This window comes from Budorcas taxicolor, chromosome 21, assembly GCF_023091745.1.
Source record: "Budorcas taxicolor isolate Tak-1 chromosome 21, Takin1.1, whole genome shotgun sequence".
Lineage (NCBI taxonomy): Eukaryota > Metazoa > Chordata > Mammalia > Artiodactyla > Bovidae > Budorcas > Budorcas taxicolor.
Genome location: NC_068930.1, coordinates 74,270,223 through 74,297,846, shown reverse-complemented (window position 1 = coordinate 74,297,846; position 27,624 = coordinate 74,270,223). Strand labels below are relative to the sequence as shown.

At 36.8% G+C, this 27,624-nt stretch overlaps 1 protein-coding gene across 2 annotated transcripts in view; it reads left to right on the top strand.

Annotated features, from left to right (window-relative positions):
• Positions 1-27,624, top strand: part of LOC128066411 (signal recognition particle 54 kDa protein) — a 68,621-nt gene that overhangs the window by 21,842 nt on the left and 19,155 nt on the right. Inside the window, exons 9-16 of one of the 2 annotated variants that reach the window (XM_052659456.1) lie at positions 1,443-1,591; positions 1,894-1,994; positions 2,496-2,582; positions 5,225-5,298; positions 5,496-5,604; positions 10,013-10,183; positions 12,850-12,945; positions 13,994-14,253. In XM_052659456.1, coding sequence (XP_052515416.1) covers positions 1,443-1,591; positions 1,894-1,994; positions 2,496-2,582; positions 5,225-5,298; positions 5,496-5,604; positions 10,013-10,183; positions 12,850-12,945; positions 13,994-14,085 — 879 coding nt within the window. In that variant the 3' untranslated portion in view covers positions 14,086-14,253. Of the gene's footprint in view, positions 1-1,442; positions 1,592-1,893; positions 1,995-2,495; positions 2,583-5,224; positions 5,299-5,495; positions 5,605-10,012; positions 10,184-12,849; positions 12,946-13,993; positions 14,254-27,624 lie in introns of those variants that run through there. The other variant, XM_052659455.1, reaches the window with a different exon arrangement.

Sequence of the window (27,624 nt, the reverse complement as noted above, 5' to 3'; positions counted from 1 at the left end):
GTGAACCATATAAATTATTTTTTGCCTGTAAGATTCCAAGTAATTTATTTCTATTTTGGGCTCCTTTATCTATATATAAGGACTTAATCTCTACATTAATATGAAATTGTCATGAGTATTGGAAATTTCATTGCTTAATCATCTTATTAGTATGTATAAGAAAAACTAACAAATAAATTGAGAATAACCTTTAGTAACTATTGAATTTCCTTTCTGTAAATTGTTTAAATTAGAAACATTTGCTTTAGGTGAATTTTGAAAGATTTTCAAAATGAAGCATTTAAAAGTATTAATCGTCATTTAGTGTCTCTTTGAAATCGTGATGGAAATAACATGGGGATAAGAAACGGTTTATAGGTAATCTGTAGCACATATTATGAGCCCATATTTGCCATTGAGGTGCTGGCAGTAATTCTTTGGTTAATGGTTAGTGCTAATAAGTTGTTTTTTAGCCATGCCATTATTTTGACTTAGTGGAGCAGATCTAAGGGAAATAGCCTCACCTCTGTTTTTATCCATTTTGGTTTCAGCCCACACTCTTCTGCTTTTTCTTCTTCTCATTTACATTTACTGTTCCATTTGCCTGGAGTGTGATTGCTCGAGATTGTTGCTTAACTTTTTCCTCTTTATTCAGATCTCAGCTCAGATTTTACCTTCAGACAGGCCTTCTCTGACCACCCTAAGAAGCCTTCCACACCTCATAACTGATTTTCTCCATCCCATTTTAATTGTTGTACATTCAAAATGTTTCAGTTCAGTTTAGTTCAGTTGCTCAGTCATGTCCAACTCTTTGCGACCTCATGGACTGCACCATGCCAGGCCTCCCTGTCCATCACCAACTCCCAGAGTTTACTCAAACTCATGTCCATTGAGTCGGTGATGCCATCCAACCATTTCATCCTCTGTCGTCCCCTTCTCCTGCTTTCAATCTGTCCCAGCATCAGGGTCTTTTCTAATGAGTCAGCTCTTTGCATCAAGTGGCCAAAGTATTGGAGTTTCAGCTTCAGCATCAGTCCTTCCAATGAATATTGAGGACTGATTTCCTTTAGGATGGACCAGTTGGATCTCCTTGCAGTACAAGGGACTCTGAAAAGTCTTCTCCAGCACCACAGTTCAAAAGCATCAATTCTTCGGCACTCAGCTTTCTATATAATCCAACTCTCACATCCATACATGACCACTGGAAAAACCATGGCCTTGACTAGATGAAATGTTTATTTGCCTATTTTTTATCTGTCTCCAATGACTTCAGTGTAGGCCCCGTAAAGACAAGGATTTTCTTACTCATCTCTATGAGGACCTAAATGATGCCTAATGCATACTACTTCTACAGTAAATGTTTGTTGATTGAATAATTACAGTAAATACTTTTTATAGCTTCTATTGATGAAATTTACTTAAGGTCAGTTAAAATACGTATCTTTTCTATTTAAATTTTCTAGCAACCAGATAACATTGTTTATGTGATGGATGCCTCCATTGGACAGGCTTGTGAAGCTCAGGCTAAGGCTTTTAAAGATAAAGTAGATGTAGCCTCAGTAATAGTGACAAAACTTGATGGCCATGCAAAAGGAGGTGGTGCTCTCAGTGCGTAAGTATCATTAACACTGTTGTCCTGTGCCTTGGACATACATGCTATGTGTGTGTGTGTGTATGTGTGTGTATGTTTATGACTTTATTAATCATTAAAAATCTATTCCAATAGTGGACCTAATATAGTCTATGAAGAAAGTGTAAATAGAAACAGAATTTTCGAGTCCCTCTGATATATCTATAGTTCTGTTTTAGCTAGTGAAAAGAAGCTTGAGCTATGTATCTTTGTCTAATAAGCTTTGACATCTACAAATTTGTTTTCCTTTTTGAGGTTATTTTGTGTTTTCTTTTTCTTTGCAGAGTTGCTGCCACAAAAAGTCCAATTATTTTCATTGGTACAGGGGAACATATAGATGACTTTGAACCTTTCAAAACACAACCTTTCATCAGCAAACTTCTTGGTGTGTACAGTGGTGGGGATATAGACAAATCTCCAAGAAATAGTGTGGCTTTTTAGGACTGATTAGAATTTTAATTCTGCCCTCTCACTGACTAGTTCAGGAAAATAATTTCCTTCTATGATTTATCTTCTTCACCTACAAAATAGGGATGATGGTAACCTGCTTCCCAAGGTTAGAGTGGTAAAAACGAGCTATTGGATAGAAAGTTCTTGGGAAAGTTTTAGAGCACAGTACAGAAGTATGTGGTTGTAGCAATAGAAGTGATAATGGCAGCAGAACTTTCATGTTTGAGAGCATAGAATTTGGAATTAAACCCTGGACTGCAATCACTGCTTTGATACTTAACCTCTCTAGCTTCAACTTCTCACCTGTGAAATGTTGTAGAAATACCTGAGCTGCCTATCTCACAGATTTATTACTATATGTGCATGCATTTTGCATAATGTAGCAATATAACAAGTATACTATTAGTTATTAATTTTACTGTTTTGGCTTTTATAGGTATGGGTGACATTGAAGGACTGATAGATAAAGTCAATGAGCTGAAGTTGGATGACAATGAAGCACTTATAGAGAAGTTGAAACATGGTATATGAGTAACAAAAAGCATTTGATCTCAGATGACTTCTCTTGTATTCTTTTGATAGAGCTACTATAATGTTTTTGAAGTGATAAGTCTTAAAGTCAGTTCTTCCAGTGTTTATTTTTTAGATGATTTATATGCAGATCATTTTAAATCTCAGTCATCTAAGCAGCTGTAGAATTGAGTGTTTTATTTTCTTTCTTATAAGCAAATTGCCTTAAGATTAGTATTGAAGCTGTCATTGGGTTCCTTGGAGTAAAACAGGTTAAAAGTAAGCTAAAATATTCTCTTCTGATTTTTTTGTTTACTAATAAGTTTTATGTAATAAAAAAAATTAAAAGAGATTAAATACACATTTTCTTCACATTGAAGACAACTCCTATGAAAGTATGTTTAAGAGCTGAAGTTTTTTAACCCAACATAGAACTTTTAAAAATAACCTCACTTTCCTTCTGTGTAAAAAGTAGATAATGCTAAGTATCTTCTTCATAGAGTTGTGAAGATGAGCTGATATATATATAAAATGTCTAGCACATCAGGAACATTTAACATATATTATTACTGATCATTTCTGTTTTTCTCAAAATGGCATGACTCTTTAATGTCCATGACCACATACTCTGCTGCCTCTGCTCCGTCTCACTCATCTTGTCAGGTACCTATGTCTTTCCATCCTAGATGTTGGTGTTTTCTAGTGATCATGTCTAGGTTATCATCTTTCCCTGAGCTTCAGACTCATATCTGTATGTTTGCTAGACCGTGCTTTGATGTTCCTTAGACACTGACTTCAGTTTGTCCTTATCTTCCCATCTCAACCTCCCACCCCAGTGTTGCCATCTATGAAAGTTAACATCATTTGTCTTGTTTCCAAAGTCGGAAACTTGGGTGTTGTCATCCACTCATGTCTTCCTCACTCTGCCCAGTCCTTTTCCCATTAATTATTAGTCCCAGTGATTCTACCTAATTATCTCCATTCCATCCCTTACTTCCCAGCAGCTATTTAAATTAATCTCTTCTCTAGATTATTTATTCTAAGGCTTTTTATCAGGTTTTGCAGTTTTTTGGATTCTTTCCCTTGGACCTGTTTTTTTATCCTGCAGCCAAAATGATCTTTCAGAAATGCAGATTTGATCCTATTACTACTGCTTTTCTTAAAATCTTTTAGTGTCTTCTCATTGCTCTTGTAGTGTTTTTGAATGACTCCACTATCTTATCCACATCTTCTGAGTCATGTTTTGACACCGTTGTTCTTAGCATTCCATGTGCCAGTCATGCTGAATTTCTGTCAGTTTCTCAAATGTACGCTACAGTCTTTTTTACCTTGCTGTCCCTCTGCCTGTCAGATAGTTATCTTCTCTTCTTCCTGTTTCTGTTCTCTACCCCCAGCCAAACTGGCTCACTCATGCTTCCAAGTATCTACTTAAATATGCTTCAGGAACATTCTATCTTATCCCTAGACTTAGAACCCCTGCTATGTGTTTCTGTTGGACTCTGAAATAATTGTATTATTCGTTACAATTATTTTGATATCTGTCTTCGCTGCTTGAAGTTGAAGATTGGTTTCTAATATATTCCCAGACAGCCTACTTTCTAACGCCTAAGTCTCTCTTTAGGTCTGTGCCCTTGCTTCAGGGGCCTCCTTATTTCCAAATGTAGTGACCTTTCTCTTTTCTCTTGGCTCCCAAAATTTAACAGTGTTACCCACCTTTTATATTTTCAAACTCTGCACTTGGGTTCCATGACAGTGGACAGTGGACTTCCTATATCATCTTAACTTCCACTGTCATTTCTGTGTAATGGCCAAATATCTACTTCAGCCTTAACCTGCTCTACCACTGTTTAATTCTATATTTCTAGCTGCCTAGAATATTTCTTTTGATGTATTTTACTGCTCCTTCAAATTCAGAATGCCTAAAACCAAGGGCGTTCTTTTTTATATCTGAAGTTAATTTGCATAATAATGAAATGCTCAGATTCTAAGGATATCATTCCATTAATTTTGACAAATGCTCTTTGGGAAACAGAACATTTCCATTACTCCAGGAAGTTTGTTTATTCCCCTTCCCAGTAAAACTTCATATAGGAATCCTAGAGTATATATATCTGTTTTTTCCCCACCTGGTTTCCCTGACTCAGCATAATATTTTTGATATTTATCCAAGTGGTTTTACTTATCTGTACCCTGTTCTTTTATAGCTGAGTAGTATTTCATCCAGCGTCGACCTGTTTTCCAGTTTATTGACAGTTTAGCTGTTTAAGAAACTCCAAATAATCTAAAGCAGTTTTGCCGTTTTTACATTCTCATCAGCAATATATGAGAGTTCTGCTTGTTCTGTATCCTCTAACTTTTGGTGTTGTCAGATTTTTAAATTTCAGTTATCCTAGTATGTATAGATTGTTTCCTTTGTTTTCACATTTCCTGTGTATGTTTACGTCCATTTTCTCTGATAAAATATGAGCTTCTATAGGACAGGATGTCTCCGTGGCATTGATCCTGTAATCTTATGTAACTTCTCAGTGAATATTTATTGATTGGCTATTTTATAAGTGTGCTTCAAGATGAGCCCATGATTAAGGAAAACATTAGTTTAATTGAATGGAAATGTTCACTCTCTAATATATTTGCATCATTTATATTGTATTTCAGGTCAGTTTACGTTGCGAGACATGTATGAGCAATTTCAAAATATCATGAAAATGGGCCCCTTCAGTCAGATCTTGGTTAGTTATCCTAAAAAGTTTTTTTCTAACCTCTATTGTCCTTGTTACAATTTCTAAGAATGGATACACTTGCTTTAATTATTTTAATATTTGGGTAAAAATAGTTACTTTAAAAATTTAATATTAAAGCCATTAGTTAAATGTGAACAATTAATCTCAAGCTATTACTGATTTTTATGTTTAAATACATGTTTTAGGGGATGATCCCTGGTTTTGGAACAGATTTCATGAGCAAAGGAAATGAACAAGAGTCTATGGCAAGGCTAAAGAAATTAATGACAATAATGGATAGTATGAATGATCAAGGTAAGATGGCAGATTTCTTGACTTGGAGGACCGTGTTCTCAATATCAGCAAGTTGAGAATTTTACTGTGTTCTTGTGGACAAGATGGGAAAAAATTTAGGCTGAGATTATTATTTGGGAGATTGTAGCTGCTTGAAAGCTCTTACTCAAAAAGTATGATTATTATGTTGACTTCATCTTTGAGAGAAATGTCTAGGACAGGGCTTCTCCAAATGAGTTCTGTGGTGAGAACACCAATTCTTCAGGGTGTTGATAGAAATAACTTGAAAGGGGAGTCCTGTAGTCAGATAATCTGGGGTTTTTTAGAAAACTGGCACATTTATTTATTGCATGTCTTCTCAGAGCTCTAATATACTCACAGGAATTGGGAATCTGTAAGAGAGGGACAGTGTAAGCAATATTTACCAACTTCCTTTGCTCTGAAACGCCAAGGTTTCAGTCTTCTTAAGTATACTGCTCTCTCTGTAATCCTAGATTATCCCTCCCTCCTGTACTTCTGGGTCCTCAGCCCACGAGTATTTCTAGACTCATGGCCCCTTTATCTTTCTCCCAGTTTTTAGCACCTTTTCTGATTGAACGCAGCAAGCATGCCAGGTCTTCTCTATCATCTGACCTCTGTTTACAAAGAAATACATGTACTTGGCATTGAAGTTTTTCAGTCTTTGGCTAACTTACCAATGAGGCTGTGACAGCCACAAGCCATTCTTCAAACTTGTTCAAGGACTTTTCTCCATCAGTAAAATCCTCTCCTGTGTCTCCAGTCTCTCCTTACCTACTTATTTTTTTCAATCCATCAGCATATGAACATTAACTTCACAATTTTACATTTTCTGGGCTTTACTTCTCACTCATACTTTTACTCTGTCTGTTTTCAGTCAAGTTTCTTAAAAAAAAAAAGTGGTTTGTGTCCTCAAACTACTGAACTCTGACTTCTGTACCCACCATTGCTCTGAAATAGATTATACAAAGATTTCCAACAACCTTCTACTGGGTCTACTCCAGTGGAGACTTTTCAGTCTTTTTCTTGACTTTTACAACATTGGATGTTCATTGACGTTTTCTTCTTATTTTCTATTACTTTTTTATTTCCACTTTTACCCTTACTTTACTTGTTAACTGCAGTCTCTTTCACTGGTCTCATCCTCATTCAGCCTAAAGGAATATATGCTACAAGGTTCTGTTCTCAGCCAGTATTTCTTATTATTGTGTTCCTTTTGTTGAATAATATCACTTCTATATACACTACCTGATTATTTTTTATAGTGTCTACCTCTTTCTTGATCTCTTGGCGTTCATAGTAACCCAGATAAGGTTGTGTCTTTCTCATCTCTTTATCTTCAACACTGCAAAAATTTTTGTGTGTAGAATTAATAACTGCAGCCTTATCTAGAGTATTTACTCTGTCCTAGGCACTGTCATGAGCACTTTACATACATTAACCAACAACAACTCTTAAGGGACAATTCTGGGTCAAAATCCAATCTAGCTTTTACAGATTAGGATACAGGGAAGTTGACTAATCTGCCAAAGTCACGAGCTAGGGGATGGAGAGGCTGAGCTTCTGGCTTGAGAGTCTGTACTCTAGATTACTTCCTGTCTAGATGCTCACTAAATGGTGGACAGGTATCTCTATTACATGTTTGAGTTTTCTGAGGAATATAAGTTCCAAAAGGTAGTTCTTCTCCCTTGGTGAGTGACACTTCCATCCATCTACTCAGTCATCCAAGCTAGAAACTAGTGTCAGTTTAGATTTACATCCTTGCTGATTCTCTGTCTAGTGGTTTTATTGATTATGGATATAGAGGCGTTGAGATGCCTGACTTTACTCCTTTCAGTTGTGTTAGTTTTGCTTCATGTATTTTGAAGTTCTTTTGTTGGGTGCATACACATTTAGGATTGTTTTGTCTTCTTAGTGAATTGACTTGACTGTTTTATCATTATGTATGTAATGCCCTCCTTTGTCGTGGTCCACTTCATCTGCTATTAATGCAACCACTCCAGCTTTCTTTAATTAGTTGTTTGCATTGTATATCTTTTTTTATCCCTTTACCTTTAACCTACCTGTTTTATGTTGGAAATGAATTTTGTATCAACAACATGGTAATTTTTTTTTAATAATTCTGATAACCTCTTTTAACTGATATTTATATATTAGGATTTAGTTCTGCCATTTTACCTTTGGTTCTATTTGTTCACTCTGTTTTTGTTCTTCTGTTTTCTCTTTTCTACTTTCCTGTGGGTTGTTTGAACATTATTTGTTATTCTGTTTTATTGTCTATCTGTATTTTTTGGTATATTTTATTTTCTTAGTGATTGGTCTAGGTATTACAGTATATATACATATTTAATTTATCCCAGTCTATTCTTATCAGTATTTTTTGCTTCCGGTAGAATATAGAAACCTTAACATCACCTTAGACTTAGTGAGTTATACTTCCTAAATATTTCTTGTATTTTCTCTCTCCTCTTTGTTCCCTGCATTAGTTCATACACTCATCATTTCTTACCTGGATTGCTACAGTAGCCTCCTGACATTTCCCTTTCTCTTTTAATCTGTCTTCTTCACTGCCATAAAAATAATCTTTCTAAATATCACAATTCTGGGATCAAAATCTTTCAATGACAGTTGTCTTAATGATTAATTCCCAACTCCTCAGCCTGGCATAGGGCTTCCCTGGTGTCTCAGATGGTGAAGAATCTGCCTGCAATGCAGGAGACCTGAGTTTGATCCCTAGGTCTGGAAGATTCCCCTGGAGAAGGAGATGGCTACCCACTCCAGTATTCTTGCCTGGAGAATTCCATGGACAGAGGAGCCTGGCGGGCTATAGTCATGGGGTCACACAGAGTCAGACACTGCTGCGTGACTTCCATAGCCTGGCACACAAGTTCTGTTATAATCTTGTCCTTATTTTTATAACCTCTTAATTTCTCAGCTCTTACCCAGGCTTGGTTCCTTCTACACAAAACTATTTTCATTTATTCTGGGAATCTTTATTCTGCTTCCTACAATGTCCCTTGCTCCTTTCCTTCTTTACTTATCTCATACTCATCCTTCAAGACTACACAGTTTAAGAGAAACCGCCAGCATGGAGCCTTTCTTGATTTCCTTTCTTCTTTGAGTTAGGTCCCTTCTGCTTTTTGTTAAATTCATGATACTGCTTACCAGGATGTGCTGTTATTAGCTTGTCTCCATTCTCTCACTCCATTTGAGCTCTTAGGAGAATATGATATACATTTTCAAAATATTTTATCATAGAGATGTGGCTTAAAACTGCATTTATGAAATGGATTTAGAGGTTTTAATGGACTGTAAGTTTACTGTGAGATAATTTGATCTTTGTATTGCATTGGTAATCAGTCTTCCCCTGGATTTAAGTTCACTTCTGGACAATATGCTTACTGGACGTAGACAAATTAGAAGATGTATTTAGGAAATCAGCATGATAGATGAGGTTTTAAACCATATTATAAGAGGAACAGTCAAAAGAGTTGGATATTTGTCACCTAGAGGAAAATTCACAGGCGACATGGTGACTCTGAAATAATTTGAAAGCCTTATTCTTTGTGCCTGGCAAGGAGACATCTGTGCATAATGGGAAGAAGTGTCAGACAAATGTATTTCATGTTAATATGGGAAAATATTTTCCATAATTACAGGTATAATAGAATGACATAGATTGAATTATTTTGGATAGTGGATCATCTCTCCTGTGGTTAAGATCAAGGTTAGGTGATCATTTATTAGGAGATATTGTGGAGAGAATGCAGGCATAATAGAAATTTTGTACCTGAGATTGTATGTAGGCAACTAACGCCATGAGAAATGGACCTTGTATTCTAAGAGTTACCAAAACATTGGAAGTGTTTATGTTACGTTCATTCTTTATGTTACAGAAAGAATTAAAATACTAGTAGTAATTACTTGATTATATAGGAAATATAACAGTTATTCTGTTGATTGTAGATAGAACCTTCCTACTTCCACTTGTTTATTTGCCTAAATTTATGATTTAAAGGATAATAGTTATTTAGAGCTAAGGTGAGCAGTTTTGTTGCTTTTTGAAATATACCTCTGGTATATATTCTGAGGAGGACTTGGACTTGAAATATGGAAAGAATGGACAAAAAGTTTTTTCAAAGAAAAGACATTTTCTGTAGGGTGAGCATGTTGTGTGTTTGCTTTATTGTTTTTATAGCTTATGAATATTATAAATACTCTTTTGAATATATTCCATGTTTAGTTTTTAAAAATCAGAGACAGACACAGCAGATGATAACAGCATTTGTTAAATCTGGTTGGTGGTTTGACCCTTATATCTGTTTTTCTATGTGTGAGATGTTTAGATGTAACTGCTTTGACAGTGAATGAAAGTTGTGTGTACATGAAAGTAATTGACCCTTGCCTACAGAACTTGACAGTACGGATGGTGCCAAGGTTTTCAGTAAGCAACCAGGAAGAATCCAAAGAGTAGCAAGAGGATCAGGTGTGTCAACAAGAGATGTCCAAGAACTTCTGACCCAGTATACCAAATTTGCACAGATGGTAAAAAAGATGGGAGGTATCAAAGGACTTTTCAAAGGTAAGAGGAATAACAAGTGCATCATTATTTGACACTCTGAAAGGAAAGAAAGAGGCTGAGAAACTAAAAATTAAAGTCAGGAAGAACTGCCAGTATTAGAAAATATACTGCTGAATTTCATGTTTTATGCAAGTACTTCCAGAATTTATAATGTGATCTGTGATTTATCTGTTTTCAGATTCAAGGTAATAAACACTAATATTTTAAAAAATCACACTTAGTGACTTTGTGTAAAGTTGTATATTAAGGAAAATTTAGAGACTATGAGACAATATAAGAAAAAAGTTTAAAACACCCATTACATTCACTCCCCAGTGAATCCCATGGGTCTTACTGCAAATAACATTTGATATAACTAGGGGTTTCTTCTGATCTTCTTTTCCATATTGTCAAGTTTTCTTCAAAGTATACCTTTTAGACAGATAGCATTTTTCCAGTTATGTATCTTTGTTTAGCACAAGTGCATCTTTGTTGGATGTTTAGGCTGATTGATATATCACTGTCAGTTCTGTATCAGTATCAGTTCTTGTGTCAGTTTCTGTTCAGTCTCCCATGAAGCCAGGGATTTTTTCTGTTTTGGTCAGAAACATAGGCTGGTCAGTTTTTCAGTGTGTTTTAGATTACTCATATTTAACATTTCTTCGTACATTTACTAGTTTAAATTTTCTTGGTGAATCCCCTCTTATTTAGGTTTCTTGTCCCATTTGTTTTATTTTTTCCCTTATTGCTTTGTAATAACTCTTTAAAATTCTTGGATTATATCTGCAAATATTTTCCCGCGTTTTTCATTTGCCTTTCACTTTTATATTTTTAATTAAGACTGAAGTTTTCACTTTTAATGCAGCCAAACCTTTTGGTATGATTTCTTTTATGCTCATAAAAGCCTTCCCCATGTTGGTACCACAGTGTGAAAGTGTTAATCACTTAGTCATGTCTGATTCTTTGCAACCCCATAAACTGTAGCCCCCAGGCTCCTCTGTCTATGGAGTTCTCCAGGCAAGAATACTAGAGTGGGTCGCCATTCCCTTCTCCAGCATCTTCCCAACCCAGGGATCAGACCCATGTCTTCTGTATTGCAGGCAGATTCTTTACTGGCAGGGCCACCATGGAAGCTCTGACCTATGTTTTCTTCTACTCATTCTGGTTTTTTTCTTTTTTTTTAGATTTTACTTTTTATCCCACTTAGAATGTATTTTGCTGTGTGTTACCTAAGGTAAAAAGATAAGTTTGTTTTTCCAAAGAGTTAAAGTCAACTGCCCTAGCCCTGTCTTTAAATTTTTTTCTCTATCTTAAACACTATTAAAGTGAATTTATTATCTAAGAAATCCTGATTAGGCAAGCTCCAAAGATGAATAATATCCCTGAATAGGTTTCTAAAACAGATGAGTATTTACATATCACCTTTCATCCTTTGACAGTTTCCTTATTTTTCTTGCCTGCTATATCCTGTTTTCTTCTTTGTGACAAGGGAGAAAAGTTAGACAAACTTGTTTAAAATTGGTTATATTTCCTAACACCACGTGCTATTTCAGATAGTGATTTATAAATACATTAAGTCAGTTTAACATCTTTCCCAAATGACCCTAACTGTTTATGATAGAACTAGTACAAATCCATTGGTCAGATCTTATCTAAGCATTGACTGCTCAATAAAGGCACAACCAGATGAAGTGGGCAGTGAATTTGGTGCACACCCTTGTCACACCAAAGCCTTAATTTTTTGAAGTTTTAAGTCCTCAGAGACAAAAACTTACAATGACTCCCCAGTGGTCATAGAATTCACATCTTACACAGATTTATTAATTAGGAAACTTTAAAAAATTTTTATCATGTTTTATAAAAACGTATCTTCTTTCATTTGTAATTCTTAATTCATTTAATTTATTCATATTAGCCAGCTTTGATCAGAGAATCAGGGTCAGCTTTGATTTGAATTTTCACAAATGTTTCTGAGAAGTATTGGAGTTAATGTTTCTTTGAAATAGTTTTGCTGAAACAAGCTCTACTTATTCATTGCTGTTGCATCAATGACCTCTTTGATTTTCTGTGTCTTTAAGAGCACAGCAGTTATTCTCTAAAGGATGCTTTTCTCTCTTCTGCACCAGTGTGCATCTCTTTCATTGGTTGCCTTTTTGCTGTAGAATCTCACTGAGTGTGTAGAAATTCACTGATAAATGGAGTTTCGTTATATTTTTTTCTATTCTCTGAAGCTTTTTATTTATAGTAACTTCTTAAATATATACATCTTGAGGTTCTCTCAGACTCATTCTTTCATAACCATTTATCAGTAAACCATTCTCATTCCCAGTTAACCCATATCTTTAAAATTTTTTGTTCAACATTATACCATATCACTACTGAACAATTGTTACAGCTTACTGTTAATAACCACTGGATATGGTTTTGCTTATAGTGGCATTTCACAGGTATAAATAAAAGTGTTAAGAATTTTAGTCCTTAAAAGCCTCTTAGATGTCGCTTAATATTGAGTTTCACTTTTTCTTTCTCAAAAATATATATGTAATTGGGACAAAGATTAGAAGGGGATATGTACAAATAGAAATAATTGTGTTAGAGTAAGATTATAGGGTTTTTCTTTATATTTACTCAATTTCTATGATATCCTGATTATATTACAGTCTGTACTGATGTAAAAATTTTTTCAGGTGGTGACATGTCTAAGAATGTGAGCCAGTCACAGATGGCAAAATTGAATCAACAAATGGCCAAAATGATGGATCCAAGAGTTCTTCATCATATGGGTAATTATGAAGTTGTTGCCAGTTGCTAATACATGGTTTAGTTTATAAGGGTTGAGTTTTAATAAGCCTTCTGCTGTTAATCAAAAATCAGATCAAACAGGGTATGGTGGAAAAGGCCCATCTAATTTCTAAGTGGAATGGTGGTAATAGTGTTGTATAAGCTGAGGTTTCATTCACTCCCCTGCTGCTGTTTTTGATTTTTGAGCAAGCTACTTAATCATCTTTTGTTAAAATATATATATTTGGCTATACACAGGGTCTTAGTTGTGGCATGTGGGATCTAGTTCCCTGACCAGTGATCGAACCCATGCCCCCTGCATTGGAAGCACAGAGTCTTAGCCACTGGACTACCAAGGAAGTCCCAAAATTGTATTTTTAATTCTTTGCATTATGGCCATGTGGACCACCTTGGACCACCAGGGAAGTCCCTAATCATCTTTCGTTAATGCTTCTTCTGGTGACTTTTTGCCTTAGTTTAGAAACTGGATAGTTTTAGTGATGAGACTTTGGAATTATGTAACAATTTTGAAAACCAAGTTCCACTTTTACCATGTAACCTATGAAAAGTTGCTTAAACTTTCTGAACCTGCCTTTCTCCTGTAAAATCACAGGTCATATCTTGTCAGGAAGTTAGTATAGTTCTGGGCGTATAGTAGATACTCAGTAATGATCAGTTGTTTTCCTACTTGAAGTCCTGTGCATTAACTACCGCTCCAATTTATTACTATTTATAAGACTCAGACTTCCCAGAGGAAAATATTTTTTGTTTCAATTTACTTACTCCCTACTGTGTGATAGGTACTGTTTGTTCTAAGATCTTTTCGTGTAGATGGTATTCCTCATAACGAGATGAAGTAAGTTATTTATTCTCTTTTATAGATGAGGATACTGGTGATAATACAAATTTTTATGTACTTCACGGCTGGTGACCAATTTGCAGTCAGAACGCAGTATATTTTTTAGAAGTTTAAGTACTTATTAGGCAAAAGTAGCAGATGTTTCAAGTTCTATATAATAATTACCTGATTTTATTCCACTCTCACTCTAGGCGGTATGGCAGGACTTCAGTCAATGATGAGGCAGTTTCAACAGGGTGCTGCTGGCAATATGAAAGGCATGATGGGGTTCAATAACATGTAAAGAAGATGCCTTAATATAAACTGATTCTGTTGATTACATTATTTGCTGAGACCTCAGAATTTCCCCTCCTTTTTGCAAATGGGAAAAAAAAAAGTATTTTTCTTGCCTGTCTTGCCCCCTTTCTTTCTCTTCTTATCTTTTCCCCCTTCCTTTTCTTTTTCTTTCCTTCCTTTTTTCCTTCTTCCCTTTCATATGGGAGGAATATATGGTTGTTGTGGAAATCATTATATTTTTGCTTTAGATTTTCTTTTCTGTTAGTTTCAACCATCCTAACGCTTCTGAAGTTAAATCATGATGTAAAATTTTAGTACTTAAAAGTTTTTAATTGTCTCAAAGGCCAACCATTACCTTTGTAAACAGTTGGGGTCAGTAGTTACGTGACGTCTCAATAAAAGTGCTATACAATAAACTTCAAAGTCATTATAAGTTAAGGGGTTGTTAACTTTCTTTATGGTTTGAAATGATCAGTGTATCATGTTAAAAGGCAGACAAAAAGATAATATTTAAGACTGTTTCCAGAAGTATACCTTTATTGGGACACATGGTAGAGTAACTTAACCATTAGTATTAGGAATTTTTGTTTAACTTGGAATAATTAAGATAATTTTGCCATAGAAAATCTTAACTCTGACATTTAAATTGAAATTGTGAATTTGGTTATAGTTCACAATTTAATGTTTTGTATATAACTTTCATTTTTTTTTACCTCATATTTTTGAAGCCTTAGTGGCAACATTTGATTTTCTTGCAAAGCCAATTTTGTTATGTTTCTTACATACCAAAAATCTGCTTGAAGAAATTGATATACTTTGATGACAATAGCTGATGTATAGATTTCCTAGTGGGAATATAATTGCAGATATTAGAATGTCATTATTATATATTAAAAATAATGAGACCATAACAAGATTGACTTGGTTGTTGGTTACTTTGGATTGCTGTACAGTTCATTTAGAACAATGGCTTTTAAGTAAGTTATGTAATTAATTTAAAACACTAGCATAATTCTTATACCTAATATTCATTATTCACATTGTGAAGATAATAGATACACTGTTATAACAATGTATTTTGAACTAGGATGAACTGATCTTCTGGAGAAGGAAATGGCAACCCACTCCAGTACTCTTGCCTGGAAAATCCCATGGATGGAGGAGCCTGGTAGGTTACAGTCCATGGGGTCGCAAAGAGTCAGACACCACTGAACGACTTCACTTCACTCCCTTCACTCACTTTATACTTTATCGCTGCAGAAGGAAATGGCAACCCACTCTAGTGTTCTTGCCTGGAGAATCCCATGGACAGAGGAGCCTGGTAGGCCATGGTCCATGGGGTCACAGAGAGTCGGACACGACTGAAGTGACTCAGCACACACACATGAACTGATCTTCAGCGAAGAACTGATTTATAGCAGTAGAAGAGAGTGAAAGAAATAGCTAGTTTTTGGAGTATTAATTTTTTATGTCTCCAGTGTTTTAAAAAGATCTTAAAAGCCAAAGTGTCTTCAGAAAATACTTAAATAGAGAATGCAACTGATTTTCTTATTTACTTGGGTAAAGATTTTATATCCCACTAAATCATTTTCACAAGATAAAAACTTTAATTCCCTATGGAATATTTGTAGACCCTGTAAAAATTATGTATGTTTTCTTCTGCAGAAATGTCATCACAAGGTCCAGCTACAGAAATTTGACAATATAGAAAGTACTGTTTTCCAAATTAGTCTTATTAAACTCATGCATGCCACCTTTTCTGGGCATGCAGTATTGTGATTTCTATCCTCAGGGACCACTTTTCCATTTTGACCAAAAAAAGAAATGAGATTCTTGGCCAAGCTTTATGGATTGGGGCATTGTTTTTACCGTTTTTTGTGTCTGATGTAAATTATCTTTTTCAGAAGCAAAAATAACAGTGGCAAAGGCTAGTAAAAGTCCAGAATGTGTCATTCAGCTTCTGTTTCTCTTTCCTCATTTATAGAACAAGGAAATTGGAGATACTCTGACTCCATTAATGCCTCAGCCTGGCATCGTTTTTATTACAAAAGCTATCCTCAGTTCTCAGTTTTTATCAGAGTACTGATTTTTTTAAAGCATAAGTATACCGAAATCCTTTAATAATCTGAACAAATTTCCTTTTATTTTTCACTATTGTTAAAATTAGTTCCTTAGCTTTTTGATATATTTTCTATTACCAACTTAGAGCACTAGCTACATCTAATATCATAAAACATTGGATTCTTCCTGGATTTGATTATAATGTTATGTAAATATGTACAAATATAAAATTAGATATAATTTATTTTACTTACAGTGCTTATGTAATTTTAAAACAAAAACAATGTAATTATCAAAAAAATTATACCAAGAAAAGGCAAATTAATAATTTAATGGATGTCAGTGTTCTGAAAGTATCCTATTTGTTGGCATGTAGGATATAAGGTATATATACACGATGCATTGAAACTTTATTGAGGCATTTTTGTGGGGAAAAATTACTTTTCATCATATAGTAAAAGTGATTTTTTAAAGTACGTCGCATAAACCATTATATTGTTGAAATAAATACAGTATATCAAAATGTGAGAAGTCCTAAGTTCTGATATGCAATAATATTATACTAACCTTGAATAGAAGTATAGTGCACATGTCTAAAAAGAAATGTATTATTATCAGAAATACTGATACAGCAAGGCAACAAAGCCAGGAAATTTACTAGAACTAAAGTCTCATATTAATACTGGTAAAATTATTATATTAATATCTATTATCAGTGAATGTAGAGGTTAAGTAGCTCTAGTACATATGAACAAATATTTTGAGTGAAAAGTGGAATACAGTGTTTAAATGTGAAGAAATTTCAGCTTACTGATTGTATGTAGTAAAAGCAAGTGTTTTATTATAGTAAAATAACAACCACAAAATTTGAATGAGCTCTAATAAAAACTGTATCAGTGAGAACCATGGCTAAATAATGAAATGTAAGTAAGTTTTGGTCTTCTTAAAACCTGGCAATAATTATTAATAAAGCCAAGTAAGTTATCATGTTCAAAACTAGAAAACCATCACCACAGCTCTTATCTGTTCTGTTCATTCCTGGCATTCACTGGATTGGAAGTGGAGTCATCTTCAAAATTCTGCTCTAAACTCCAGCTACTATGTTCTGAACATTAAGCTATTGCATTACGGTTGAACCTAAAACCTTCTTTGCTTCTGAGCCACAAGTTATAAAAATGATGAATCTGTATCTCAAATTTTGGGTTATTAATTTAAATTTTACTTCTAGATCACCTGTATAGTCTGTGTCTTGTTATTGATGTGATATGAAATTTTGCTATGACTTTTTTCCCCACACTTTGTCAATAGGGGCAGATAACAGTTTATTTGTGCTCATTGTTGAGTAATTGCTAACCCAAGACTCTAGTCCCTTCTCTACTGACCTCTTGTCTGTAATATGGGCATACTGCATACAAGGTAATTTTTGGATACTTTTAAAATGAAAATACAGATTGTAAGCTAGTGGTACATTTCCTTTGGTAATATTAATTGGAAGCTAATGGAACGTTTCCTTCAGTAATATTAATGTACACACAAGCTCTTGAATTTGGCAGGCCTGTCCTCCTGCTTGCAACTCTCGTTACTTTTCTCTTCATTCAGAATCATTATTTGAAGTGCATTTATATCTTTTAGCTTCATTTGGCCTAAAGCATTCTCTCATTAGCCTTAAAACAATGCATTTTTTGGTACCAGTTGGATCATAAATGGAAAAACAATCAAATTGCACATCAGCACCTGTTTGTAGGAGGGATAATGTAGATGAGTCTGACACTAAGAAAACCCATATGTGAGGCCTGAGCATCCTCTGACATAAAGACTTGCTTCTCATTGGAAGCAGAAGTGAGTAATACCGGTGATTGTGATTTATTTTTCTTAAGAAACACATGAAAAAGTTTTGTGACCTTCCAGCGAAAAGTCCCATATCTACGTCATAAGGAGATGCAATACCTGCATAGCTGCATAATTTAGGAATCATGCTTTTTGCTTTTTATGATTTTAGAATGTAAGAAAAAAAAAAAATAAAGAGGTAACCCAAAATAGGCTAAGAGTTAGGTGTATTCATGGACCCATAATTTCTGAGTTTGGGAATCAGTTAAGTGGTTCAGCATTTTATTTCTGGCAGAAGTGTAAGAAATACCCTCCTGTTTCTTGACATTCCATTTGACAGGAAATACAGGGAGTATGAAGCCCATAAGTTGATGTGTCTTTTTCTTTTTTAGTTTCTTTCTTGTTGTTTCCCAAGAATTTGGATTGGAGGGTAAATTTTTATTTTATATACAATTGGATTATCAAGTTCATCTCATCTGTTACTAGGAAAAGGTATGGTTTTCTTAGTCTAGAAAAAGTACTGTTCTCAGGATTTTTTCCTTTTGACACTGAGCTAACATCAACAAATTTATATAGAGAATTCAGCAAAGTTCAGCATGGGCAGCAAACCTGGATGTCCTCAGTATCAGTCATTTATGCTGTTGTACCTTTTGCGTCTCCCCCTTTTGCCTATGGTTCTTCCTGGAGGAAACATCACGGGAGCAACGTCTAGTCCCACAAAACTGGAGTGGCTTGGTTGCCTGTTCTGGATTTATCATATCCCTCAAAGCAGGGGTTGGGTGTAAGAGTCAATAAATGGGTCAGGAAAATCATTGGCAGCATTGTGATACTGTGCTGCCTCAAATACAGTGATCTGTGAAAACCTTAACCAAGCAGAAGAATGGTTAGGTATAGATGTAAACAATTTAAGCAAGTGCTTTACCAATATACAGAAGCTAAGTTGCTAAGAGCAATATCCCAGTTTCCAGAACAGTTCCGAACCAAGTCCAATGTTTAAGGGTGATCAGCTGAACAGATCAAACGTTGGAATGTTAAGGGAATCAGAATGAAGCCAAGTGAATTTCTTTTGTAGGACTTCAATTTGAGTTTCTAGTCGGAGACGACTGAGCAACTGAACTGAACTGATACCAAAAATACTTATCCAAGTATAGCAGGTGGTGGTTAAGATAGCATGGATATTTCTGTGTTCTACCAGAAGGCAGTCCAAGGCAAATCAGTTATCTAATATAACATGAGTGTGAGTGAGTTTAGAAAAATTTTTTGGTCACTTAATGCTATTAACTATGGCATTAGCTATGTCTGCTGCTTTGGCAGAGAAATTTCAAACCATATTGTCAAGGGTTCCAATTCTCCACTTGGGGAATAAAATTCCTATTAGTTCTGAAATCCCTTAAAAGAGATATCTCAGCAGAGGTGGGAAGTAGAACATGGGTGCTACCTGATAATTTCTGGAGAACTGAACACAAAGGGGCCAGTAAAAACCCTAGGGCACATTGAGAACCTGGGGTTGGGCGGTGTTGAGGCAGGACATCTTCCAACCACAAATAGAGACACAGCCAGATGGGGCACAGAGAAAGGAGTCAAAGATTAAATCATGGGTCAGTTATATTTGAGCAGCCTTTTAGAAGCCTTCCTTGTAGGAACATGTGGGGATCATCATGAGGATATATTCTGTGGCATAGCAAGGTAAAGATGAGAGCCAGTGTTTCCCAGTCTTACTGGAACAAATGTTCTAAGAACTATTGGGGTTTTTGTCTGATTCTGTTGACCAAACAGGAAAAAGGAGCTGTGAATTCAAGTAGGCAAACATGGTATGCTGGGAAAATAGTTAATTCTATACAGGATATGATGGAGGGATATTAATAAGATTGGAAATAGCTAAGGCAAGGGAATCCCATTGTTGAATGAGTCGGGTTCCAACAGCATAGTCAACAATCTGTTGGATTTCCTTCAGGGGCTAGACTTCGGGAAATGCAGACTAGGGCATTATTCTTCCAGTCATAAAGGTTCTGGATGGGTTTTAAGAAAGAATAATAAGTGAAAAAATTATCCAAATAAAATCAGTCATTTTAATATAAAGAGAAGAAATGGTGGCTCATGGCCTTGGTTAAAGAAAGAATACTAAGCTGAATAGATTAGTTGAATGGCCAAAAATTGGAGCTAGAGGCTTCTTTCCAGGAGAGTTCTGACAAGATATATGGTTTTCATAGAATTACTACCAATGGACGATGCCCATGTATGTAGTAAGGTAAAGAGTATTAATAAACTTGAAGCTACAAGGAGGAGTCCCAAAAGTTCAATTCTCCAGTCCTTCATAGTCAAATTTAAGGGACCAAAGGACCTGGGTCACTTCCTTTAAACTTTCATTCCAAGCATGGACCCATGCATGAAGATTTTCACTCCCAAATAATGTGTCTATAAGGAGAAGAGCAGCAAGTTGCTGTTATCAGTTATTACATATTGAAGGAGATAAAGCAACTTTGTGATAGCAATTAGAACAAAGAAAAACAAAGACTTCATTAATAGTGATTGTGGAATATACTGGCCTAACCTGAATCTTGGGAGAGTTGTCTATGTCAGGTGTCATTTGCTTCACTCGGTCAGTTTCAGCTTTAAGTCTCCAACTATTTCAGAAGCCCATTCAGGTAGGGAAGCCTTTTTCAAATGAGAAACATGAGTCTAAGAATCAGTGCCTTTAGGTTTACTGGCACAAAGCACTTCTGTGCCGGTAAGGAGTACCTGATCGAGTCTCTTCCACCTGGGCTTCAAAGAGTCTTTTAAAAGTTGTCTTTTCCAATAAACGTAGTCCCCTGGTTGTAAATTGTGGTATGTGAGTTCTTCATCTCCCGGGAGTGCTTTACTATGTAAAGGTTTCTCAACCAGGTGCTCATTTTTCTTTAGAGTCTTAATGAGATTTTGGCAATAATGTAAAAGATATCCCTTGACTAGAAGAGGCTTGTATAACTCTGAGTCAAGAATTGTGAGTCATCAAGTAATTATGTCAAATGGTGACAATTTGTGTCTTCCAAAGGGTGTGGATCTTAAGTTTAATAAAACCATGAGTAGTAATTTAGGCCAAGGAGACTGAAAGACACTGAGAGTTTTGCCAATTGTGTTTTTTTATATTTTTAATTGGATAATTGCTTTAGAATATTGTGTTAGTTTCTGCCATATATCAACATGAGTCGGTCAAAGGTATACATATGTCCCCTCCCTCTTGAACCTGCCTCCCACCTCCCGCCCCACCCCTCTAGATTGTCACAGAGCACTAGGTTTGAGCTCCCTGTGTCATATAGCAAATTTCCATTGGTTATCCATTTTACATATGGTAATGTATATGTTTCAGTGTTACTATTTCAGTTTATCCCTCCCTCTCCTTCCCTAACTGTGTCCATAAGTCTTTTCTCTATGGCTGCATCTCCATTGCTGCCCCGCACATAGGTTCATCAGAACCATCTTTCTAGATTCCAAATATATGCTTTAATATGTGGTATTTGTTTTTCTCTTTCTGACTTACTTTACTCCGTATAATAGGCTCTATGTTTATCCATCTCATTAGAACTGACTTAAATGTGTTCCTTTTTATGGCTGAGTAATATTCCATGTTTTTATTATGCTATTCTTTTGGCTTCCTGGTGGTAAAGACTCCACCTGCCTATGCAAAAGACACAAGAGATATGAGTTTGATCCCTGGGTCAGGAAGATGCCCTGGGGGAGGAAATGGCAACCCGCTCCAGTATTCTTGCCTGGAAAATTCCGTGGACAGAGGGGCCTGGCAGGCTATAGTCCGTGGGGTTGCAAAGAGTTGGACATGACAGAGCAACCAAGCACACACATTAGTTCTTTCCTTTTGACCAGAGGATTGAGGCTGATGGGCGCAGCAGAAATGTAGGCTAGACTTCACAAGCAACATTTGGAAGTTGTCTAGTGCAATGGTACTTTCATCATGTAATTCCAAGAGAAGTCCCCACGTGAGAATAATCCCTTCCAATAATGTTTTGGCCACTGTAAGGCTGGCTGCTTATCTGCAAGGGAAGGCTTCCATTCAATGACAATACATACAAACCATCACAAGAACATATTTGGATCCTTGAGAGGGAGGCAGCTGGCTAAAATTGCTGGATAGTAGAGGAACCAGCAGGTAAAGGAAAGTGGCCTTGAGAATATGAATAGGTTTTGGTGGGTTATACCTCAGATCTGATACCGTTGACATATTTGAGCTGCTACTATGGGAGGTCTCAAAGTATTGTTTCCCTCAGGCTATCATTTTATCAATTCTTTAACAAGTTATTGCCTGTTTTAACTTCAAGATGGTTGCTTGAGCGACTGCAGAAAAAGCAGGATGGTTGTCTGGCCCATACCAAAGCCAAGGATGTTGGTCAAATGTGCATCCTTCAGAAGCCCATCACTTTTCTTTCCTAACTGTAGCATGCACTTTCCCGTTTCCGATAATATCCTTTAAATCTTGGGTGTCCTTCCAAGTAGTACACAGTTAACTTGGTGTGAACAGTGACCAACAGAAGTTTCTTTATGAAGCCTGAGTCTTGTAATGCTGCGGCCTTAGCAACTCTGTCAGCCAGTCAGTTTCTCTTTCCTTCAGTACTGTCTTTGGAAGGCCTGGCAACTTACCATTGCCAACTGTCGTGCAGCAAGATTGCATCCAGCAAAGCCTTAACAAAGGGGCCATTTTCAATTTAATTCCCCGCCGAGCTCAAGAAACCTCTCAGTTTCCAGAGCATTTCAAAGTCATGAGATCCTCCCCAAACATAACTGCTATCAGTGTAAATGTTAGCACATTTGCCAGAGGCTAAAGTGTGCAGGTGCAAGTTAGTGTGTATGGTTCAACTTGTTGGGCTGAAGAACTAGGGGCAGAGCATTGGATTCTATTATAGTGAAGGGAATAGTGACAGCATATCCAGATTTCAGTTGTCCAGCACTATTTCGTAGATGGAGAAGGCAATGGCACCCCACTCCAGTACTCTTGCCTGGAAAATCCCATGGACGGGAGAGCCTGGTGGGCTGCCGTCTATGGGGTCACACACAGTCAGACACAACTGAGCGCCTTCACTTTCACTTTTCACTTTCCTGCATTGCAGAAGGAAATGGGAACCCACTCCAGTGTTCTTGCCTGGAGAATCCCAGGGACAGGGGAGCCTGATAGGCTGCCGTCTATGGGGTCGCACAGGGTCAGACACGACTAAAGCGACTTAGCATTTCATAGATACAGCAAAAGATGTCAAGCTTGTCTAAAGGTGTTTCTTGCGATCTGGATGCAGACTAGTCAAAATATCAACTGTGGTTATGCAATCATGTGAGGTCTTATCTGTTGCTTATGTTAAGAGGATAGCAGGATTTAGGGCATTACCATAACACAAAAAGACATTTGGAGAGAAAAGCAAGATTTCACAGGATGTCAGTCAGTGAGCAGATAAAAGCGTGTGGAGTGCCTCAACCAGTTAAGGGACAAAAATCCATAAGGGAGACCCCAAAACTGTCCATTCTATAACCTGCAGAATGGCAGTGGTGGCTGCTACTACTTGGAGGCCAGGTGAAAGATCTTGACCTACAGCCTTCAACTGTTGGCCCTAAAAGCCAATAGATCTCTGTTTTCCCCCATGGGACTGAATGAGCTCTCCAAGGGTGTTTCCTGTTATTAATAACTTCATGAACAAATAGCAGAAAGGGAAGAAAGTAGTTAGGGTCCCCTACAGCAGGGGCTGTGGCCAACTGAACATTTAAAGTTTGAAAAGCTGATTCAGCCTTGTTATTCCAAACAAGAGGGTTGAGCCTCTGCCTTTTAGCAGGGAAAAAGGTTTTGTGCATACAAAAAGAAATTAGGAACCCAACTCTGCAATAGCCTGTTAGTCCAAAAAAGCAACTCAAATGGCACTTGGTGGGAAGAAGTGGGAAACAGATGTGCCCTTGATGTGTGACTCAAGTATCTTACCTGGGTTTGAACAAACTGGAACTTTCTCCTTGAGACTTCTGCCTTTGTGTGCTAGCTGAGTTAGAAGGAATAGGCTGTCCTTGAGCTGTGCTTCCTTAGAAGGCGAGCATAACAAAGTCATCAACATATCGAAGAAAAGTAGAGCTGTGGGCAAAATTTACACTGGCTAAGTCTTCTCTCACTGTCTGTGAAAAGTAAGTGGGGTTTTCTGTGTAGCCCTGAGGCATAATGATCCAAGTATATTGATGTCCTTCCCAAGTAAAGACAACTACTGGCTATCTGGATGGACAGGAAGGCTGAAGAAAACACTACATAAATCTTTAACTGTAAAGAACTGTGTGCTCAGAGGGATTAAATTGAGGATGCTGTGAGGTTGGGGGCTACGGGGTGATGTGGTATGACTATACTGTTTATGGCTTGGAGATCCTGAACAAAATACCAGCCTCAGGAATGAGACTTGCCTGTGGGAAGGACTGGTGGGCTACAGGGACCAAAGCATGGGATGATGAGTCTCTTCTGGAAGTGTGCCTTGACACTTGGATGAATTCCTTGTAGGGCCTCAGGTCTGAGAGACTATTGTCTGAACTGAGGCAAAGGTTTATTAGAATCTACCTGGATCTTAATTGATAGTGCCTAAATCCTGAAAGATGATGCTGTGAAAGTGCTGCACTTAATATGCCAGCAAATTTGGAAAACTCAGCAGTGGCCACAGGACTGGAAAAGGTCAGTTTTCATTCCAATTCCAAAGAAAGGCAATGCCAAAGAATGCTCAAACTACCGCACAATTGCACTCATCTCACATGCTAGTAAAGTAATGCTCAAAATTCTCCAAGCCAGGCTTCAGCAATACATGAACCGTGAACTCCCTGATGTTCAAGCTGGTTTTAGAAAAGGCGGAGGAACCAGAGATCAAACTGCCAACATCCGCTGGATCATGGAAAAAGCAAGAGAGTTCCAGAAAAACCTATTTCTGCTTTATTGACTATGCCAAAGCCTTTGATTGTGTGGATCACAATCAACTGTGGAAAATTCTTCAAGAGATGGGAATACCAGACCACCTGACCTGCCTCTTAAGAAATCTGTATGCAGGTCAGGAAGCAACAGTTAGAACTGGACATGGAACAACAGGAAATATAAGCGTGTAATTTTCCCAGGAGGTCTTGGCCCCCCCAGAATGTACAGGGACAGAAGTAACTAATGAATTCCCTGAAAAGAATCTATCTCAGAAGGCAAGGAGGCCAACTGACTTACCTTCACAACTGTGTTTGGAACTCACACCATTTGGACCATTCTGGCACCCTAAGGAAGAGGGCCTGAAGGCTGGTGGGGTTCAAGACACAATGTCTCTATGTCCACAAGTGTGGTAATAGCCTCAGCTCCTATGAAAGAAGGTCCAACTCTCCCAGTGGTGCTAGTGGGAGTACTGGAAAGACCCCCAAACTTTTCTCAGAACATCATGAGTGTTTGTTTACAAAAGGGAGGTACATTTCAAATTTCTCAGAACATTCATGAAAAGGGTCCGAGAGGGTAGCTTTGGGCTGCGAATAAGGCCTTCGTTTTAACTTTGGGTAATTCTTCCAGTGGCCAGGCTGATTATGATAGTGGCAGGGACCTAGACTTGAAAGGAACCCTGGAGAGAATTTTGGTCTTTCTGTTGAGGTAGCCGCTGCGTGGCAGTGGTCAGATGCTGCCGTAGACGGTTGCGACAGCCCCGAGGCTGAGTGAGGCCAGAGTCCCGCCTCCTGTCTGCCTAGTCCGCCGCCTGCCCTTTCGGGCCTCCCGGCGTTCCTTCGAGCAGGCCGTCTGCCGGAGGTTCCGTATGGAGCTCTTTTTCACGTTGTTCCTGCCTGTGAGCGTCTGAAGAAGGGAAGGGGCGAACGGCCCCTTTAGTCGCGGCGCAGCTGGGCAACCCCTCCGCTGGCAGCACCGCAACCTACTTGCTGTGCATTTGTGTGTAGGATTGTTTTAGAGAGATTATTCACTAAATTCACCAAATCAGGAGTGGCCATTGCTTCAAATCAAAAAAGTGCATTTTTAACACCTTTAAAACGTTTTTTCTTGTGCATGATTATGAAACTATAACTTTAAATATTCTTTACTAAAATATATATGTAGCTATGCCAAAACCATGAAATGTCTTGTTTTTTATCTGATGGACACTCCTGGTTATTTTTTGTTTTCCCAGCCTTTCATAAAAATAGGTATAACTAAATTTACCTTTTTAGCTCTACATGCATCATTAGATAACTAAATTTAGGTAACAGTTATATTTTCAAGTAAATTATAGTAATACCTGAATTTATCTTTTTGTCACAGGTATACAATACAACTTATATTACAAAGTGAAAGAAAGATTTGGCATGTTGTTTTTTTGTCTACTTTTAGTTGACCTGTGACAGTCTGGAGATAATGACAAAAATGTCAATGCCAAATAAAACCATTAGAATTGCTGTGCTTTTTTCTTGCTATAAGTTGTTCTTTTGCAAAAGACTGCTCTTCAATTGCATATTTGTGTTAAAAAATAACTATTCTAGTTTTTCTTGGAATGTGACTTGCATTTTGAATTTTCAGTAAATTAAGAAATGTACTTGTAAACCATGAAAATAAGTTCTGTAGCAGTAAAAATCATGATTTGATGTTTGCCAATTTGCAAAATAAAATCATGCAATTATAAACATTCCACTAATTTTTTTTAACGATAAAAGCTGTTGATTACTCTTCTTGCCAGTTAACAGGAAAGGGATTTTTGAATACATGTAATGTAGAACAACTGGCTTGTTTTTGACAGCCAATCCATGGAGACTTTAACAATTGGTTCTTTATTTTTCTTTTCAACTTATTGCAGTTGGTTTTTGCTGTTTTGGATTGTCTCAACCCCTTCCTATTGCCACCAGATAGCACTTGTGTACCTTAGCAACAATAGATGATGAATTTCCATCTAATTAAAAAATATAGATGGTTTTCAAATAATCAACTTCTGTTTTTAAGGTTTTCAATTTGGTTTTTAGGTCATCATAGTTATATTCAGGATAGAAAGTATACAAGAATATTAAGCAGAAAAAGAATTTTGCATAGGAGAGAAAGGAATAACTAAGATTGTAGCCGTGTTGGGCCTGCAGACACAGAAGATATGCTGGGCCATAACTCTGGGGAGTATTTATGAAATTTGACTGGCTTGAAAATCGAATTCAAAGTATCAAATGAAGCTCCTCTTCATGACCAAAGTAGTGTATTTTATTTTTTTAATATAAATTTATTTTAATTGGAGGTTAACTACTTTACAATATTGTATTGGTTTTGCCATACATCATCATGAATCCGCCACAGGTATACACGTGTTCCCCATCCTGAACCCTCCTCCCTCCTCCTTTTCTGTACCATCCCTCTGAGTCCTCTCAGTGCACCAGCCCCAAGCATCCAGTATCATGCATCGAACCTGGACTGGCGATTCGTTTCATATATGATATTATACAGGTTTCAATGCCATTCTCCCAAATCGTCCCACCCTCGCCCTCTCCCACAGGGTCCAAAAGACTGTTCTATATATTTTATTTTTGACCTCTACAACTGGTGAAAATTGCATGAAAATTCTCATGCTAAAAAACTACAATAAAAGACCACTTACCTGGAAATGCTCCAAGTACAGTAATGCAATAATGATCTCAATCATAACTTTTTAATTTGGTTGAACACTGGGAAAAACTGTAAAAG